The following is a 21583-nucleotide window of genomic DNA, read 5'->3' as shown; positions in this document are numbered from 1 at the left end:
AAATATTTAAAACTTCATAAGTATATAATATTCAACAAAGCTAATTATATGTCCTTTTGAAGATTGCCTAGATTTGCACGATCTCTAGAGGTCAGACTTATATCATTTCTGTATAGCGGGGGTCTCCAAACTTGTCAACTTTTAAGCCTGCTGAGGATTTCTGGGAATTGAAGCCCACAAGTCTTATTTAAAGTTGACAAGTTTGGAGACCCCCTGCTCTAGGCCAGAGTTAAACTTACCATGCCATGGCACAAGTGGTGCTTGCTGTGGAGATGTAATCATGGACAAAGAATTAGATTAAGGCCAAACGTTTGCTTAGCAGAAACTGATTCTTTTTTTCCCTTTTGGTCGGATACCTGAGCAAACGGATGGATAAAATGAAAGAGTAAGGAAAATATCAGAAAATCAGGAGGGGGAAAGGGAGGGAGCTGGGAGAGAGGCAGGCCCAGCACCGTTCAGGCCCGCCTCTCTTGGCACGGGAGAGACTTGCCTGAACTTTAATCTCGACGCTGCCACCCAGGGAAGCCCCGCCTGGTGAAAGAGCGGCACCGGGCAGCCCGAAGAGTTGGGTGCCCTTGGCAATTCAAAAGTTCAGCGGGGAGCGACAGGGCTACCCCTCGCCTCCTGACCGGTCTGTCAGGCGGGCAACTAGAGCGCACGGCTCTCCTGAGCGGCGGGGGGGGGGGGGACGGCGGGAGGGCCGAGAGCGCGCTCAGCCCTGTCTTGTGTCCCCTCCCCAGGTGAGAACGGGACCGTCGGTGAGGCGAAGAAACGCTGCGGGGAGACGGAGCAGCCGCAGCAGGGAGAGGCTGCGGAGGGCAGCGGCGAGCGATCCCTGGCGATGGAACCGAGCGTGGCCCCCGAGGAAGGGCCGAACGCGCAGCTTCCCCTGCAGGCGCCCTGCAGCTTCAGCTCAGCGCTCTGCTTCAGCTCCTCCGGCGACGGCAGCGGCGGCGGCGGCGATGACCAGGCTCCGCATCCGGAGGTCGACGCCGCCTCCCCTTCTTCCTCCTCGTCCGGCAGCTGCAGCAGCAGCAGCCGCCGCGTGGTGAAGCACCAGTGGGACATTAACAACGCGACGCCCGAATCGGAGGAGGAGGAGGAGGAGGGCGGCAGTCGCGGCAGACCCTCGCCGGTCTCCTTGGGCGCTCCCGATCCGATCGGCGAGCCGCCCCTTCAGCCTTTTCCTTCGGAGGAGCCGGACTTGGTGATCGAGGTGTCCGGCCGGCGGATCCGGGCGCACAAGGCGGTGCTGGCGGCCAAGAGCGACTATTTCCGCGCCCGCTCCTCGCGGGACATCCTGCGCGTCAAGGGGGTGAGCTACGGGGCGCTGCGCCTGCTGCTGGAGTACGTCTACACGGCGCGCATGGGCGAGGTGCGGCACGACAACCTGGCCGAGGTGGTGAGCGGCGCCCGCGTGCTCCAGATGCCCTGCGCCCTGCACTGCGCCGCCGAGGCCATGCGGGCCCAGCTCAGCCTCGACAACTGCTACCAGCTGCTCTGCCTGGCCAAGAAGCAGCGGCTGGCCGAGCTGCGCGAAGCCGCCTTCCGCTTCATGAGCGACCACTACCTGCAGGTGCTGCGCGAGCCTGCCGTCTACGGGCGCCTCAGCGGAGCCGAGCGGGACCTCATCCTGCGGCGCCGCCTGGAGGCCGGCAAGGCCTGCCTGCTGCTGGCCGAGGTGAGCGACGCCTTCGAGCGGCTCAGCGCCAGCAGCCGCCCGCAGAGCCGCGAGAGCAGCCGCCCGCAGAGCCCGTCCTCGGTGGTGTCCCTAGAGGACGGCGGCGCCCTGCTCTACAGCTACCAAGAGGCGGCCCAGGAGTGGAGCGTCCTCACCCGCCTGCCCGAGGAGGCCAACGCCAAGGGCTGCGCCATGTGCGTCCTGTATAACTACCTTTTCTTAGCCGGCGGGATCTCCAGCGGCCCCGGCGACCAGCGGCCCAAGCTGTCGGACAAGGTGTTTTGCTACAACCCCTTAACTGATACCTGGAGCCAGGTGAAGCCCATGGGGCAGGCCCGCTCTCAGCTGAAGCTCCTGGCCCTGGACGGGTATCTCTACGCGGTGGGTGGGGAATGCCTTTTTACGGTGGAGAAGTACGACCCCCGGGCGGACCGCTGGACCCCTGTGGCCCCTTTGCCCAAGGGGGCTTTTGCCGTGGCTCACGAGGCGACCACGTGCAACGGGGAGATCTACGTGTCTGGGGGCTCCCTTTTCTACCGGCTCCTCAAGTACGACCCCAAGCGGGACGAGTGGCAGGAGTGTCCTTACAACAGCAGCCGGCGCCGCTCGGCTGACATGGTGGCCTACAAGAGCTTCATTTACCGTTTTGACGTGAGCAGCAGTCGCGGGGAGCAAGGGCAGGGGGCTGGAGTGGAAGTCTTCCAGTACAACACGGTGGCCAAGCACTGGCGTCAGTGCTCGTCCTTCCGCCCCACCAGCAGCCCGGTTCAGCCCTTTCGCTGTGCCGCGTTGGGCAGCACCGTCTATTGTGTCAACCGGACTGGGATGCTGAGCTTCAACTTGGCTCAGAATGGCGAGGTGGAAGCGGACGGGGGACTTAAAGGCACCTTTGACACAGAACTGCTCAAAGCTCCCTTCGATGCGAAAGGTCTCCTCCTCCCGTTTGTGCTTATTCTCCCAGAGAAGGAGAAAATGGGGGAGCCAGAGAGTCCTCTGTCGTTGTGAGAGCTGACCTGAGGTTCGGTTCACTGCTTAGCATGCAGTTTGTCCCCTTTATCTGTGATGTCAACAGTGTAGGGCTTTTACTGAAGCGTGGATGAGGGCTGGCACAAGCTCTCCGGTCTTGGGTGGTGATGATGGTCGGGCTCCAAAGGCAATAGAAGAAGTAGCAGAAGCTAATCCGAGGTGGAAAGGCAGCAGTATGTAACAACTCCTTTGAGGCTATAGGAGCAAAGAGGAGACCATTGTCAAAAATATCCTTAATTCATGCATGCACGCACCACCATGGGGGATTATTGTGTTCCACCTAAAAGTGTTGGCTAGCTGTTCAAAGGCTTCTTTACTGCACTTCATGTAGGAAAGAATTCATCTCTTGGCACTCATGTCAACCAGCCAGTGAAAAGCTGCTAAAACAGATTTAATTGTTGTAAATGTATCTGCGTTCCTTTCCAATCTAGAAGTATGTTGGATCTATGTAAAAACCAGGAAACAGTCCATTTTTTTAAAAAAAAAAAATCAGTTATGGCAATGTTCCCTTTGTACATAGTCATCTTCGAAAAGAGATTCTTCCAGGCACTGTCTGCTTGGTCTTCTTGCTCTTGGATGCAAGAAAGGAGCCACTGGAGAACTAGGAGCATATAATGTGGGAAGAGATCTGTAGGCCATTTTGGAAGTTTAATAGGCAAAAAAACAAAGTTCTTGTATGAAAAAGCAATAGGTGATCATCCACGTCATAATCTTTTCTGGTTTGCATTTTTAAGTTTAATGAAATCTTTGGTGAAGACATGGTATTGTGCAGCCTCAGGAAGTTGCAACAATTGTACATGATTTGACAGAAGCAAAACTTAAGGTTTGAAACAAGTAACATTTCTCCCATTTGTATATGTTGGAAAAAGAAGGAAAATGGCGGGGAAAAAGCACCAATATATCTGTTCTGGGTTTGCTTCTTTTTTTTAATGTGCAACTTTTTTTAGACAAAATCAGAAATATATATTATCAGTTTTAGTCTTAACATACATTTGTGTTTTTTAAACATAGTTTTGCACTGTAATTTGCATATTCAAATATTTACAAATTGTCAGGAATGAACATATCGATGAAATTTCATTAAGGGAGATTTTTGTTTGCAAAAGATTACTATTACTATCTTCTGCAGATCAGTATCCATCAAGGTAAACCAACTGTGGCTTACTCAAAATGTATTGAAAGACTTCACTTTTTTGTCCAGAATCTTTTAAGAATTTGTTCTTCTGTTACTCAGATAAGAAAATGAATAATTTTTAAGCGAACTGATTTCCGTTTTACACTGATAGTTTGCTGGATTGTAAATGAGACTGGTTTTATTTTAGTTAATAATTTACTTGTCAAGTTCATTATATATAGAGGTCATATCCTTTTTATTCTTAAATCCTTTGTTGAGTCATTGCTTACTAAGCAGCCTGTTTTGAAAAGGAAAGCATCAACTTTCATACTTGTAGGCATCTGGAATAGAAATATTTTCAGTTAATTTATCTTTATTTAATTCTATCAGTTGCCTTCCAAAATGCTGCCACAATGAATTTTTCAAATTATGAGTGGCACAGCTGACACTTCATATCCAATCATCGATTGGACTCACATGCCATGTTGAGCCACAAATTGACTAATCATGGTTAGTTGACTTAAATAAAGTATTGGTTGGTTCATAGATCACACTAAGAGTGGTGTGAAGATTGTAATGGTTAGGTTTACATATCATGATAAGCCAGAACCAAGCAATTCATGTCATAACCTAGTACATTCTGTTTTTATTTTTTATAATAAAGAAAAAAACACAACCCAAACCAAAAATTATATAAACACACACACAAAAGGAAATAACTTAGTTATTAAATTGAACTTTGATTACACAAAGAGGTATTATATCTGACTTTATGCCAATACAGGTAGTCCTCGACTTACGACCACAATTTAACCTAACATTTCTGTTGCTAAGCAAGACAGTTGAGTGAATTTTGCTCCATTTTACGACCTTTCTACCTCAGTTGTTAAGTGAATCACTGCAGTTGTCAAGTTAGTCACATGGTTGTTAAGTAAATCAGGCTTCCCCATTGATTTTGCTTGTTAGAAGGTCTCCAAAGGTGATCATGTGACCGCGGGACACTGCGACCGTCATAAATACATGCCAGATGTAAGTGTGAAAAATGGTCAGAAGTAACTTTTTCAGTGCCATTGTAACTTTGAAGGGTCACTCAAGAAATGGTTGTAAATTGAGGACCAGCTGTATAGGTTAAATTTAAATAAGTGTGCTGCTTCAGTCCAGGTTTAAAACTGGCTGGATAGTGTCTTTCCACAGGAAGAAAACCATTTATTTTTGCAGAAGTCCATGCCTGATAAATTCAGTTTTTCATACATTGTTGAATTCCGTATTTTGGATAATTGTTTAAACATTACCTTTAGAAGCTTTGAATCTTACTTTTCTTTCTAATGCTCTATTAAGATATTTATTAATACTAAACCAAAAAGGGACCAATATGTAGCAGGTCCATTAAACGTGCCGGTATCTCTTCCACCGTTTTAAGATCCAAACATACAGAGGATGAAATCCAGCTGTTGTTTAACATGACTGAGTGTGTCTCCAATCACAGCTGATTTTGAAAGTCCCCTCTGATTCATAAGCAGCCCTGAGCTTGGAGGAAAAATCTTGCTGGCTTGGGAGCAAACCCCCTCTCCCCCGCCACACACACATAACAAGGACGTAACAATATGTGTTGCATTGTTTCAATACAAACTCCGCTCCTTAGGTATTTTGTAAGTGCTGTTACATGCTAGCATGAAAAGGCAGAGCTTGCCTTCTAATGCCATTAAACATGGACCACTCTGTTGGGGTCATTGTGATTAGGAATCCCTGTGCATTCTCCCATCTACAGTATTGTTAAGGAATTTTGTGGACTTTATTGTGTAGGTGTTCATCACAAACTGCTCAAACTTGTGTTTCCAAAAGGGTATCACAGAAACTGATTAATCCCATTTTTTAAAAAGTGAAAAATTTAGTTCTTAAACCTGTATTTTAATCTACCTTTCTTGAGATAGGATGAAAAACAGATTTAAGAACCTCATTTCTCTCTTTATTTTTACCCAGGTGCAGTTTGGCTAGAAGGAGATGGAGGAGGTCAGCCCTAGAGGGTGGTTTTGAACTAATATTTTTTTCCCTCTCAGCTCATGCTAAATATATAAACATACTCATTTTAAATCTTTAACTATTAATTCTGCTATCCAGCTCTTAAGCCCTCAAATGAAAGCTTGCTAAAAGATTGAATTTATTTTAGCCATAGAGTGTCCTACAAAATTGACTATTTTATATAGCATATTAACCGAAAAAAATGATTTTAGGGTTGGAGTGTTGCACCTGCAGTATTGACGTATGAATTTTTTTTTGTATTCTTCATCTTCTAGTCACTGGGACCTTCATCAACATGCCTGCAGTGCAGTGGAACATTAGAGGTGTGAGAAATCTTTCAGTACTTCTCACATTCTTATTTTGCAGTCCCCAAGGCTCAAGGGTGGATGGAAGTTTATGCATAATTCTGAAGATCTATCTGTCAATCAATCAGAATAGAGCTGGAAGGGACCTTGGACCTTCTGATCCAATCCCCTGCTTAAACGGGAGACCCTACCATTCCAGACAAATGGCTGCCTAGTCTCTTCTTAAAATAAAAGTCTCCAGTGAGGGAGCACCCATCTGGAGGCAAGTTGTTCCAATGGTTAATTGTTCTCATTGTCAGGAAATTTCTCCTTAGTTCCAGGTTGCTTCTCTCCAGTGCTTTTTTTCTAAAAAAAAAAAAAAAGTGCCGGAACTCTCACACGACATACAACCCGCCTTGCCAACCCTATAAGGTTCCATCCAAAAAAGGTGCCGGAACTCCGTTCTGGGTGTTCTATGAGAAAAAAAGCCCTGCTTCTCTCCTTGATTAAACATGCGTGGGCATTTCTTCCACGGTTTCCATCCATTGTTTCTTTTCTTTCCTTCTGGTGCTTTGGAAAATAGGTTGACTCTCTCTTCTTTGTGGCAGCTCCTCAAATACTGGATCACTCCTATCACGTCACTCCTAGTCCTTCTTTTCTTTCAGAATAGCCATACCCAGTTCTATAAAACCCAGGTTTTATAGTAGGAAGGAGAGAACAGGGAGATGGGATGAGAATCCTACCATAATTTCAGCATATGGGAGTGGGGGGAACTACAGTGCATAAACAGTGTTAGTTCTAAGATCTTTACTTATGGTAATTTGGTACAGATTTGACCATGAAGCTGGAAGGAGCTATTTAAAGCACATAATTTAATTTCAGACAAGGCCTGTAGAAAATATCTGATTAAAATACTTTTTACAGGATGCCAACTTTACAATTTATTGTTTCCAAAGGAAGCCAGTAATTCCTGTAATGAGACATATTAGGAGTGAAAATCAAAATATTAATTTACATCCACTTTGTTTTTTTTAATAATAAATCACTTTTAAAATTGGTATCACAGTTGCGAAATGTTTAGAAGCACAGGGTTGTTTTTTTTAAAAAAAAACAGATATGGCAAGGTATCTATTAAAACTGGTGAATGTGAAATTTAAAACTTCAAGTGAGCATTTTCTAAGATGATTATTACTTATATTTTCTCGGCATACTCAAGTTTAGAATCAAGCCATGACAAGCATTGAGTAACAAGTTTGCTTGTTTACTGGTTAGATTTTAGATTTCCTCATGGAAACAACATGGTTTTACTCACAATCGTTCTCCTTTATTAAACCAATCATCTAATAAATACATACATAAATAAAGTGCATGTTAGACTATAGTGAAACTGATCAAGATTTACTCTGATGGTTTAGTTATATTCCTCAGGTTCTTTTTCATGATGATCCAGTCTGCAGGGTTCTCTGCTTCCTTCTCACCCTCATCTTGATAATCCTTGTTTTAACACAATGAGGAGGTGGGAAGCTTAACTTTATGCCCAACTAAGTTTAAATGACCTCTTGGAAAATGCCCACAAATAACATCAAGAGTGCTCGTATTACATTTATCAGGGGAAAAAAGGCTGGCTTTATATCTGTATCTCTTTCAATTTAAATGATCTGAATTAACTCTGCTATTATTCCATACACAAATAAAAGAAGTACGTGCAAATAAGCTGAACTCTGCTTTGTTGCACATTTCAAGGAACAAATGATGAAATACAGTTTCCTGTATTTCAACATTTTGTTTTGAGACAGCAATTTTATAAACTTTTTACCACGAACATGCTAAACCTTCCACTTATATTTTACCCATTTAACTGGATAGTAGGTTTTAATGCTGTAAAAAGTCATTGCAACTATTTCATTTCATTATTACCCTAATTGCCTCATGAGGGTTCCTTAATGTATCTCCTCTGCCTGCTAATTGTCTTGCTGTATGTCTTCCCAAAGGGTTTGGGAGTAATTTGATACAGAGAATGCTGGCTTTCATCCTATTAAGCAATTTCTATTACTGCAGTAAGATTTCCTATTTCTTTCCTCTGTGGTATTCTATGTTCCAGATTTGCTCGTTGGCCCTTCAAAACTAGCTTCAGAACAAATTTGAGAGTGAAGAGTGGGAGGTAGAGTGAAAGTACATGTAGTGCTCGACTTATGACAACAATTAAACCCAAAATTTCTGTTGCTAAGCAAGACAGGTGTTAAGTGAGTTTTTTCCTCATTTTACAACCTCGTACCATTTTTACAATCTTGCTTTGCCCCAGTTGTTGTTAACTGCAGTTGTTAAGTTAGTAACCCCAGGATACTGTACCTGTCATAAATATGAGTCAGTTGCTAAGCATCCAAATTATGATCACATGACCACGGGGATGCTGCAGTGGTCCTCAGTGTGAAATATGGTCATAAGTCACTTTTTTCAGAGCCATAGTAACTTCAAACAGTCTCTAAGCAAATGGTTGTAAGTCAAGGACTACCTGTATCAGAATTATATAAAAATACGCAACTGAATCCAGTCTATTAAGCAGATTGGATGAAAATGTTGAGAAGTAATATTTCTATTATTTCACATAATTCAGTAATATACAAATCTCAAAATTCTCAATATTATTAAAATTGTGTTTTCCTTGAATTCAAAGTTAGGCGCAGTTGAGTATTTCCAGGACCATAATCTGTGCTTAATTACTAGCCATTTCACTTTGTTTCCTTTATGTGAGGCCTACATAATCATAGCCAGATGATTGGTTCTTTGGGCAACATATGGGATACTTCTGAATTGATTTCCTGCTCAGAGCCTTTCATTTTTTTTTCATACAAAGATTCCAGACCAAGCCTGTGGCATCATTAATTTTTCAACACATAATTTGGTTAAATGAATAGCCGGCAAGTTTTTACGCCATGTGTTACAAGTACATGTGGAAAATGAACTGAGCAATTACACCGAAGGCATTTTGTTTCATATAAATCCTGTTTGTTCCATGAAGCCTTTCAAAGAAGCAGCTGGGAAAGGATTGACCCAGTGTTTGGAGTACAAAAGTTTGCCTTCGTAAAACGAGATTGATGCTGAGCATACCTGTCCAATGAATCAAACTGAGTATTTTATGCACAATGAGTTTCCTTGTAAATGAACACCTGATACAAAGTCAACTGCTTGAAAAGAATAAATGATTCCCATGAAAGCAGAGTCTCTCTTGTACTTTTGGTTAGCAGACAGAGGAAGTGCTTTTAGGACGTTTTAGCTTTCTGTTCAAGTGGCTTATAATTCGCATTATAATTTTGTCTCCTTGCAATGTTGAGTTTGATGCAATTATAGAAAGTAAACAGACACTACCCAGGACATCTTGTGCCTACCTGTAAACGCTGTTGTACCAAAGCATAGCTGTGAGGCAGAAAGGTATGTTGGCATATTAAGAGGTTACAATGTCATCATTGTTTAATTCAAAGACTGGTCAGGTGTCCAGGTATGACATAGATGGCCCTGGCTATATGGGCTGTTCCTTACTGACCTCATGGCAGACTCGGGAGTGATAGATGAGAGTGCTGTATCGGGTACAGCTGCGCCTTTCATGGTACAGCAGGACTGTATGATGAAGCCATAGAAAAACAATCTTTAATCTGCTATCGTGTGATGCAAAAGTGCCTGGCCTGCAGGTAGTCCTCAAGTTATGATCATTTGCTCAGAGACCGTTCAAAGTTGCAGGAGTGCTGAACAAATGGTACTTATGCACAGCCCCTGAAGTTACAGCCATTGCAGTTCTCCCATTGTCATGTGATCAGAATTCATATTTAGGACCACAGAGTGCTTCACCTCCCTCCACCTGCCTATCTTGCCCCCCCCCCCAATATCTGCCTTTTTGGCTGCCCTGTACAGTGGCTCTTCTGAAAGCTGGAACAGACTTCTGCTGCACTGCACTGCATGTCGGTGGCTGTTGTTCGGGGACTGTTGCATAGGTGTTCTTTTTATACGTCAGCAAATTTTAATGTTTCCCACTTGAATGTGCCTTGCCTTCCCCCACATCCCAACCAGAAGATGGAACCAATCAGCTTGCAGGGTGCGAACCTCTGTCCAATGTGCAGTTGGGATTTGCAGTTGCATCGGCCCCTCTGCAGCCCTCTACCGCAGCGGTTCTCAACCTGTGGGTCGTGACCCCTTTGGGGGTCGAACAACCCTTTCACAGGGGTCGCCTAAGACCATCGGAAAACACATATTTCTGATGGTCTTAGGAACCTGTCTCGCTTTCAACTCCCCCTAAAATTCTTTATTCAGGCAGACTTCCAGAGTTCGGCCGGCAGGATGCAGGTAACCCCTCCCCCCTGTCCTGCTGCCTCCCATGGCACCGCTCCGCGTCCTGCGTCTCAAGCCTCCATGGCACAGAACTGCTGGCGTGGTCTCCAATGGCCGCACTCTGCTTACCCATCAATTCCTTCGCAGTGCAGGTAGGTGGCAATGGCTATGGGGCAGTTGTGAGCAACTTTTAAGTTAGCTTTTAATGGTCCAGGTGATGGCACTGAGTTGGAGTAGAGGCTCTGGACCTTCAGCTGTCTTAAGTTAGCTACCACCACCCCTGGGCTTCTCCTTCAGCTCCAGCATTATTGCTGCCAAGGAGTTCTGCCTAAACCCCACACCATCGCCAGCATCCCAGTGCAAAGCCCCAGCCAGCCCCACCTGCCTGGGCTCTGCTCACCCTGCCAGCCCTCCTGCCTGCAGCTGATCTTCGCCATCTTCCACGGCTAACAAGCTGTGCCCATCCAGGCCCCATGCGAGGCCTTCTTCCCCAGGCTGCTCGTGCTAGTCACCAAATAGTGTGGGCCATTTCTTACGATGTTTCAGGAGGCCAGCAAGCATAAGCCGGTGAGGTCAGCAGAGCGAGTGGAGTGCGGGGCGGCAGGATGGGTGGCAGAGAGCAAGGCAGCAAGGCCAGCAAGGGTGGCAGAGTGCAAGGGAGCTGAAAGGATCGAGTTGGGGTGGGAGTTAAAGAAGAGGCAGTCCCTTCAGAGGGCTTGAGATCGGGAGGACCCAAGCTGGGATGGTTGGAATCAGGGTGGGTCCTTGCCTAAAAACTGGTGGGATTTGGTTAACAATGGCAACACGGGGAGTGTCAAGATTTTGCCGTTGCTAAGTGGTGCAGTCAAGTGACCTCACACTTTGCAACCATATCATTTAGCAACTGAAATTCCAATCCCGATTACTGTCATAACTTAAGGGCTACCTGTACTTGTTTTCTGAATAACATAATAAGGTTTGTAGGATTCGGTTTTTTGTTTTTTTTAAAGTTGAATTTCTCCTTCTAAGTGTTTTGGTGGTTATCTTTTTTTTTCTGTTTGTGTGCTTGCTTGGTGTGAATGATCCTCTTTGAACCCATGAGACTTCTAAGTATAGATGCTTTTTATTTCAACTTTTTTATCCCAACAGCTGAATGGCCTACAAAGATTTTTAACCAGTTTAACTTTTGTGTTAGAATTCATAGAGCTCTACTTTACATTTTACTGTAGCAGTTTACCCACTTGCTCCATGTCCCATTTTGTTCTCAACCAGTGCTGTGTTTTTTGCTCTATTCTAGAGTCAGATTTCTTTTCTCTTTTTTTTTTTAAAAAAGAAGCAAAATAGAGTAAGAGAAGCTGTCATTCTATCTATATCTTTTCAAGGTTATATCCCACTGACTCAGTTGGAGTTCATCCCAGGTTAAATTTGCAAAGTTTACAGTTCCAAAAAGTGCTTGATTCATATAGCTCTTTTCAGAACTAAGACATTACTGTACTATGATTGGTGAAGCTGAGATTTAATTACAAGAATAACTGTATTCCTATTCTCATGGTTGTGGATTAAAACAATGTGGGGGAGTTGTAACCTAGCATAATTTGGGAGCCCAGTTCAAGGAAGGCAAAATGAAATGAAGTGAAGATGACCAGTGCATTAGAAAGGGATATTTCAGGTTTTTGTTTTTGTTTTGTTTAAAAAAAAACCGTAGTTCTTACTTGGTGCACTTAACTCCCTTTTGACAATCGAACAATCCTTTCAACCCATTCATTCAGAGATGCATTTCACCGTAGATTGTTGTACATTTCGTCAGTCAACTATGCAAAAAGAAAAGAATGGTCATTTATATCCCTTCCCCCATTACTACAGTCCTTAGGGACTATTAACATAGAGGCTGTTGGACACAAATTATGGGACGCAGGACTGCTGCCAAATTATATTGTCATGAGTCTCATTTCATTCCCATCAGTTTTGAACACTGGACTTATTTCCAGTATATTCAAGTTCAACCTTCAACACATGAGCAAGGTAATTAAAATAATCATGATTGTTAAATTGTTCCCTCCCTGCTCCTCCAATCAGGATCTTTTCCATATTAAAAAGAATGCATCACGGACATTATGCATTGTTTCAGTAAGCTGCCTTGGTGTTGCTCTGTAAGATCTGAATGAATTTCTTCTGTGATTGTGTTGATGCTCCCAGTTCTTGCTGATTAACGCAAATGCTTTGGACACTGCACAATTCAAGTGAATTACATGCAGAGCAAGTGTGATTCGTTAGCAATTTGTTTTTAAAAGCACAGGCAGACACTTCCGTGAAGCTTTTTATGTATTTTGGAACCTGCTGTAATGGAATAAAATATAAGCAGCAAGCAAATGCTCCACAATGGAGAACAATTAGCCAGTGTCTTTTCATTTTTTAATGTGTCGTCATTTTTCTATATGTTCACACGGCTAAGAGAATTGGTTCTTATGCTGGATATTGGTATTGCTATAAACCATATCAATCAATCATATATGGAAGGTAACGCTAATTCTGCCAGAATATGATATTTTGAATGTATACAATGCCATTGTTTAAGTCATTTCCTCTAACATGTAGGTAAAGCTGCAGGTAAATGTGATCATAAAAAATGATGTATGTTCAGTGATGTCATGATGGAAACTTTTGTGCTTGTTTCCTGATGTGATGGGCTTTGTGTTGGGACAATAGGACACTGACTTTGTCACTTATCCCCATCCCCAGACACCTATTAGAAAATTCATGTAGAAAATGCCCACATACGAAGACAAGAGACCAAGATAGGGAAACATTGATTCCCCAAGCATGATTATAGATGTAACTACAAAAGAGTTAAAGGGCAACCTTCCCAGCAAAAGCTTAATGACGTTTTGTGTATTTTAGACACCATGGAAGGTGGTGTGTCAACTGGAAAAGAAAAGGAGCACAATGGAGTCAGAAATGAGCAGAATGCTATAGAAGGTTGATATGATTCAGTAATCTAATTGCAAATCATACAGAGCTATGGTTAACAGACTTAACACAATATACGTTAACAGAGTAAATGTCCATTTAGATGCTAAATGAATAGGTATAGATATTTACAATACAGAGTGATAGGACTGGCTTGGAAGCACTGCAAGAGTTTGGTGGGAAAAAAATGGGGTCATTAGAGGCTGAAAAGGAGGTGCAAATGAATATGTAACTCTAATTTTGCACTTTTTGCTATTGAATATGCCTAACATTAACTGCTTTGACTTCAATCTCCCTTTGGGATAGAATTTGGCATGGCTTTTCATTGGTCTCTCTTTCTCTTACCCAAAAAGATTGTTTTACTCTCTTCTTGGCAATTCCTTCAGTAGGGGAGACTGATACACAAGATAATTCAGCCAAGCCAGTGATATGCTATCAATGCTTTTGAAGATAGGGAAAAAATACTCTTTTTTGTATCTTTTATTTCATAGGAGATAAAGAGAGAAGAGCTGAGCTCTGTGATATTAAACCTTTAAACATCTCTGCTTTTTAAGGAAGAGCATGAAAGGGAAAACCTGCTGCAGGACTTGGGCATAAAATGGAGGTATAAAATGAATGCAGGTAGTCCTTGACTTACGATCACAATTGAACCCAAAATTTCTGTTGCTAAGTGAGACAGTTGTTAAAGGAATTTTGCCCCATTTTATAACCTTTCTTGCCACAGTTGTTAAGTGAATCACTGCGGTTGTTAAGTTAGTTACACAGTTGCAAAGTGAATCAATCTGGCTTCCCCCTTGATTTTGCATGTCAGAAGGTCACAAAAAGATGATCACATGATCCTGGGAGACTGCAACCATCCTAAATATGTGCCAGTTGCCAAGCATCCAAATTTTGATAATGTGAATGTGGGGATGCCACAGGGGGTCTTAATTGTGAAAAATTAGTCATAAATCACTTTTTTTCAGTGCTATTGCAATTTCAGACAGCCACTAAATGAATGGTTGTAAGTTGAGGACTATATCTACTGTAGTGTATTCACAGATGCAAGCACGCCAGCTGTATTTGTAAGATGTGATAAATTCAGCTGAAAAGGATTCTGCCCGTTTCTCTTGGTATAAATTGCAGAGAGAGAACTCCCTATGGTCCAAGATTATCCCAGCATTTTACTAACTGCAAGTAAGCTTGCAATGTGCTTCAGTGTTATAAGTTCTTTTCTTCTCAGGATATATTATAGAGAGGGAGTATTCAAAAAAGAATGCAACCAGAATGCCAACAGACATTTTTGACCTAGTTTGCACAACCTATGCCTAACTATAAATTGTTGAATAAGCTATAACTAGATGGGTTATAGTTCATGCAAATGTGTACTTTATGATTTACAAACAGGAATGGCTAAATTCACACAGTATGTTAACTCACAACAATACAGAACATTAAGGTTAAGATATAGTGCTAATGTGGTTTCCCAAGTTCTCAGTTTCTCTCTTTTCTTCCATTCTATTTTAATGTATTCATTCATTCATTGGTTCATTCATTTATACATTCATTCAGTTTAGAAGCTATCCAAATGCACAAGACCAGACAGCTTGCAACATTAAAAACGAGGAAGGCAATAAAGCAACGAGAACAAAGATCATGTGTCTGGAAAAAGAAGAATACTTAATTGGGTAAAATTCCAGAGGAGCTGGATACCACACTGTCCCCAGGCCTTGGGGAACAACCAAGTTTTTGGTCACTTTTTTTTTTAAAACATTGTCAGGATGAATTAAATTTACTATCCCACCTTGAAGCAATTGTTTCTCATTTGTTTCCTGAAAATTTCCATTTTTTTTTCCTGGAAGCTAGTTTGCCCAATCAAAGCTTAAATGCATTCGCTTTAATAAAAAGATTCTAGGCTTCTCTGAAAAACTTAGTATCCTTCAAGAAAATGTTGGGTTTTGCAGAAATCCTAAATTCTGCATCTTGTAAACAAATCAGAAGTATAGTATGATGATGCTAAAGTTCAAGTTGACATATTTGTACATGGAAATATTTTGTGACATGAATTTGAACAAGAGAAAGTTATTAAGCAAGATTAATTCCATGAACTCGGAGACTGGGAATTTGAATTTGAATGTCCCTGGATCTTATTCTCAAAAGTGATTATTATGGTGCAAAGCTTTTAGTCCTTGTCAACCTTTCAGATGACTTCATGGCTAATGTGACATCGGGCCAATGGATCCCAAACCATTGGGAGAAAGACAGGAATAAAACAAAGTTCATTGATCGTAAACAAAGGAAATTTAGCCAGAGACATTTGGCTGCTGGAGATGGAGGACAAAATCTTCCACTCCATATAGAAAAATGACTGGCAGTTGAATCATTGCCCATTTGGCAGTAGCGCAGAATCTTCTATGTCAAGGCCAGGGTCCTTTTCTAAAACTTTCTAGATCAGGCAGATCAGCTATTTTAATTGCAACGTAATTAAGAGGAATTTCACATTGGCTTTGTGAACTGTCACTGCAGTTCTCCTTCCTTGTTGATCGCTTAATTGGGAAAACTGAGTCAGCAAGTACATGCCGCATGGAATTCAAGCTTGAAAGGTTTTGCTCAGCTCTCCGTCTCTTATTTCCTAAAGTTCTGTTATTTCCCCCCCCCCCCATCCACAGCACAGTGATGATGCAGTAATGCTGATCACAAATAAAAGTTTCTTTATTATATCCACATGAGCCCACTTCTTGTAAAGAATTACTTTAAGTGATGACATAAATTAAACTACACCTCGGTCACAAAGGATTTTCTGTTCCTTTATGATAGAATTGGTGCTGATGATGGGATTGCCTGCTCGGACCAACCACCACTTTTATTTAGGCTTTATACCAAGGGTGTCAAACTCGCAACATCACGTGACATGTCGCGACGTATTGCGACTTTGGGGTGGGCGCGGTTTCGGCATGACGCATCTGGCCTGCGGGCTGGCAGTTTGACACCCCTGCTTTATACAAAGGAGAAAAAAAGCAGATGATGTCTAAGTGGGTTCTATCCTGTTGTTTAAAATATAAATTATCGCACCCTTTTTCTTGTTTTCTTCTTGTGATAACACAGGAGCATAAACATCTGAGAGTGGTTTTTTGAAAGAACTGTGGTTTAATATACAATATGAAACAACAACATTCAGGGAGCATACAGAATACAGTTATAGTCAGTTATATTCAAACGGTTCAAGTGAGCTAAAGATTCCAACTGCCATTCCCCTCAGACACACTGTCTTAAAGGGATACTACCTCCAAAATACTCTGCTGACTCATTCTCTATATACAGTATCACTTCTGCCGGTCAGCTACTAAATTATAGTTACCTTGACATATCCCACCAGCTGAGTTTTGTTTTTTTTTAAAAAGGTTTGGAAGTCTGCTATCTTAGTCCCAAAGGTGCTTTTTCCAAAAAGCAACTGGACTTTCTTGGTTTTTTTCCTTTGAAAATGTTTCGCCTCTCATCCAAAAAGCTTCTTCAGTTCTAACTGGATGATTGGGAATCTCTACAGACATCTGCTATCTTAGATTGCAATCGGATGGTCACCTATATGGAATGAGCCCCATTGAACCCAAAGGAAGATGTGTTTGAATGAACAGGTTACTGAACTGTGGTATGTTAAAGGAAATAAGAACCTAATATTTTTTTTAAGCCAATAGTTGTTGAGGCTAATTTTTAGTATAGGGTTGGTCACCTATGGCCACTTTACAACCTGTGGATTTTAATCCTCAGAAATGGGAGGAAATGTGGGGTATATGGCTGGCTCAGGAATTCTAGGAGTTGAAGTCCACAGGTTGTTAAAGTGGCCATAGATGCCCACCCCTGCTTTAGTATGTGCGTATAATAGTAAAAAAAAAAAAAAAACACACACCAGGCAATGAAAACACACAAATGTTTCAGAATAGTTTCATGTATTAATGCTGCATGGGTAGGGGTAGAACTTTTGGGGCCAGGACAAGAAAAGCTTCAAATCTCATTCAACGCTGTTTGCACTACATTCTGTCCTTCTCCTCTCCATCCAATCCATTTGCTTCCCAAAGCAATTCTCTATTTCTGTCACACTCTGGAGTGGCAAAATCTAGAGTCATCTGCGTGATCTAGATAAATCCAAAGCTGCCGCTCTCTTCTTTCTTGCTGAAGAAGGGATATGGGGTTTTAAAAGTGTTTTTTAAAGGCACCGATTGTCCACACAAAACAATACCATTCCTATTATTACACTACAATTAATGAAGGTTCCACGTACAGCTTTTGTCTTCTTTAAATATAGCCTCGGCCCTGTGCTTTGACAAAGCCCTGGGACCGTCCAGTAGAGCTATGAGGCCCTGAAAAGGTCCCCTAGCAACAGTTTTATAAAGTTGATATCATCTGCCAAGAGGGAGGCAAGTTGGCAGGGCAAATCACAGGGAAAGGGGAGGTTAAGAATGGGCCAGAACGAGGAGCTGAAACAATTTTCCTTGCTAAGCAGCTATTTAAGTGCCTGTTACACCCACACAAGGCTTAATGTTACAGTAATTAAGAAGCTGCAATGAGAGAGATTCCTGTGGAAAAATTGTTGAGTATCATTGTTCTCTTTAGACACCGAGCACTGATTTCTTTTTATGTTGGACACTTCTATTTTAGACTCCTTGCGGCCTCCATTTATAAGAGACCGAGAATAATGGTAAATCCTGGCATTACAGGTAGTCCTCAACATATGACATTATTGGGTATGTCTAGTTTAACGAAGAGAAGGATGAGGGGGGACATGATAGCAGTGTTCCAATATCTCAGGGGCTGCCACAAAGAAGAGGGAGCCAAGCTGTTCTCCAAGGCACCTGAAGGCAGGACGAGAAGCAATGGGTGGAAACTGATCAAGGAGAGAAGCAACCTAGAACTAAGGAGAAACTTCCTGACAGTTAGAACAATTAACCAGTGGAACAACCTGCCTCCAGAAGTGGTGAATGCTCCAACACTGGAAGTTTTTAAGAAGAGACTGGACAGCCGTTTGTCTCAAATGGTGTAGGGTTCCTGCCTGGGCAGGGGGTTGGACTCGATGACCTCCAAGGTCCCTTCCAACTTTATTATTATTATGACCACAATTGAGCTCAAAATTTCCATTGCTAAGCCAGACAGTCATTGAGTTTGCCCCATTTTGCGACCTTTCTTGCCACAGTGATTAAGAGAATCGCTGCAGTTGTTAAGTTAGTAATACGGTTGTTTCGGTGAATCTGGCTTCCCCATTGATTTTGCTTGTGAGAAGGTCGCAAAAGAGATCACACGACTTTGTGACAATGCAACCGTCATAAATACAAGTCAGTTGCCAAGCGTCTGAATTTTGGTCACGTGACCATGGGGATGTTGTAATGGTAGTAAGTGTGAAAAAATGGTTGTAAGTTGCTTTTTTTCAGTGCTGTTGTAACTTGGAACTGTCACTAAACGGATTGTTGTAAGTTGACGACTACCAGTATATGAAACCAGGTTTTCATCATACTAAGTAAAATCCTGCTCAATCCTTACACAATGTCTTGCTGCTAAGGGGTTTTAGGGAATAGAAAGGATGTCAGTGAAGATGTCCGATGCCAACTCAAGGTTATGATACCTTAGATCACATTGACTGATGGTGCTACTTCTGGTCCATGGCATGCCACCAACTGGTCTGCACAACAAGCAAAGCCCCATCTGTGGGATGCAGGCAGCACACAAAACCACACACTCTCAGGTCCGTGGAAGAATCTTTTTTCAGAATTCTCATTTGGATAACGTCTCTGCCATTCATATAAAAGTTTAGGCTTCCTCTTGGACTAGAAAAAAATAATGCTTCTGCTATAAAATTCAGATGATTGGATTCCTTCAAGCAACAGGAGCATCATCTATCTGTTTTAAGATTCACTGATGAGCTTGAAAAAGATCCAGCTGTTTTAATCTCAGGCAAGGTCCAAAATACTTGTTCTACTACTGTGCTTAATTTCCATCAAGTTGTTTAGTATAGCTCTCCATTATAACATGAGTAGTAAAGTGACATTATGTACATGTACAGTATGTGTATACGTAGGAAGGAAGTATGCATTCATTTCTTACAACTGTGTTCTAAGAACACAAGTGATTCTGCAAGCTAATAAAAAACAGTGGAAAATATCTCTTTGTTCAAAATCAGAAGACTTCCTACACTTAATTTTAGCAACACTACTAACTGCTTCTCCTCTTGCTTGCCTTTTGCAAATTGCTATTCCTATTTTTGCCAAGTAACAAAAAAAATGTGAGCAATCTGATAAATATGAGGAAGGTCACTATAAAATATACTTCCAAAGCATTATGAAATGCTTCACATCTGAAGACAAACCCTTGCTAATGGGCAGTCTTCCTTGACTGTGTTCCTTTTAAAAGCTTTGCCTTAATTGCATGCTGTGGTTTCAGTTATTTTGTTGGGAAATAATGCGTCTTTAAGCAGCATTTACAATCCTTCTGAATTTTTCTAAAACCATGTTGGCTGGCTAAAACAAAGTCCAATAGCTGGAAATCTTAAAAAACCACCGAAACCATTGACCTGAATAAACTGGCTGATGTCAGCAAGCTTGGGAGGTTTCCCCCCCCCCCTCTTTCCTTTATATTCCTGCCCCACAGAAATCATGAGATATTTCAGCTTTATTAGTTGAACGACTTTAATGTGACTTTGGAAAGCAGTCCTTAAGCTGTGACAGCTGAGATAGGAGATCCTGTGATCAATGGCAAGTTCAAAACATTTGCTTGGAGGCTTACTTGCAAGGTGAGTGACACCTTGGAAGTAAGCCTGCCAAGTTTCCTCCTCAAGCCATCCAGACATTCCAGGCCTACCGAAAATAACTCCTGCATTCTTAACTCTTTTACTCTAGATTATATAAAGCAGAATCTAAAACACAAAGCTACCTATTGACAAGGGATAGATCATAAAGCAACAACCTCTCTAAATCACAAAGGCTTTTTGCGATCCAGACCAGGCACCACAATAACTGGTGGAGCTGGCACAGAAATGCCTATAATACAATTAGATCAGAATCCCATGTTATTGAGCTGCAAAATTTCAGGTGATCACAAGATAGCAATGAAAGCTTAGATTATATTCTGTATTTATTGCCATCCTGTGATAATCCAGATTTTTGTAGTGCAGACAAAATGGGCCTAGATTCAGATGTCTTCTTAGGCTTCTGTTGACATGCTGAATGAGCTGAACAGGAAAGGGCCAGTAATAAGGCCCACCCAATATTACATGCTATTCATTCTTGTCCTCTCCTGCCATAAATTATTACAATTCCTCATATCATACAACCTTGCTGCAGGTTCTGTTGCAAATGACTGTTTATCTGTGTTACATAACTGGAAGACTGCCAGTCCTGATTGGAGACCAGAATGAAGAACTGTGGTCTCTCTGTTAGATACCTTTTGATAGGAAAGCAACAGAAGGCTGGCATTTTCTGAGCAAACAGAATAGTAATACTCAGTGCTTTTTTTTGTAAAAAAAAAAAAAAAAGTGCTGGAACTCATGCACAGCTCTGGCTCCAGTCGAAAGTCCTTTACAGAGAGGGGGGGAAACTGCTTTAGGGAGCTTCCGAGGTGCAGATCACGTGAGCAGCATCAGCTGACGGACGCCATTGCTGCAGCTTTTGAGAGGGCACTTGTTCGGAGCTGGCATGTCTTCTGCCACCTCGTCCTCCACAGCCTCTGATGACACAGAGGCTTCCTCTGGAGCCAGAGCGACCAAGGTAGCGGCAGCACAGCTGCTTTGGGAGCACACCTGGTCCCTTGAAGAGAATTGCTCCAGGAATCAGTCCTGGTCCCTGGTGGCCAATATGGGGTGAGGACAGGCGGCGGCAGTGGGGGGAGCCCCATGAACCAAGGGAGAGAAGAGGGTCTGCTTTCACGGCCATGGAAGTGTTTCCGGGTCGACCTTCGATGCCCCCGATTTCCCCGGGCAGCTTCCTTTCACCGAGCCAGAGCTTTACTTGCACTGGCAGCTTAGAAGGAGACAGTTCTTCCCTTCCAAAAAAGGTGCCGGAACGCTGTTCCGTGTGTTCTATGACAAAAAAAAGCACTGGTAATACTGCACTAAAGCATTTTTTTGGTGATTGCTCTTCGATGACGTTTTTATGGCTGAGATCTCACTTGTTTTTCCCTGGCTTGTTATGGCAGGGTGACACCACTAGAAGGGCTGGACCTATAATGTTTGGC

At 42.5% G+C, this 21583-nt stretch overlaps 1 protein-coding gene across 1 annotated transcript; it reads left to right on the top strand.

The window, feature by feature from the left end:
• Positions 1–245: 245 nt before the first annotated feature.
• KBTBD11 (kelch repeat and BTB domain containing 11) lies at positions 246–4452 on the top strand. The gene is made up of 2 exons (XM_015819149.1): positions 246–274; positions 1024–4452. The coding sequence occupies exons 1-2, from the start codon at positions 246–248 to the stop codon at positions 2684–2686; spliced, it is 1692 nt and encodes a 563-aa protein (XP_015674635.1). The 3' UTR covers positions 2687–4452.
• The last annotated feature ends 17131 nt before the right edge of the window (positions 4453–21583 follow it).

This window comes from Protobothrops mucrosquamatus, unplaced genomic scaffold (assembly GCF_001527695.2).
Source record: "Protobothrops mucrosquamatus isolate PMUCROS unplaced genomic scaffold, P.Mucros_1.0 scaffold864, whole genome shotgun sequence".
Lineage (NCBI taxonomy): Eukaryota > Metazoa > Chordata > Lepidosauria > Squamata > Viperidae > Protobothrops > Protobothrops mucrosquamatus.
This window is presented reverse-complemented; position numbering and strand designations above follow the sequence as displayed.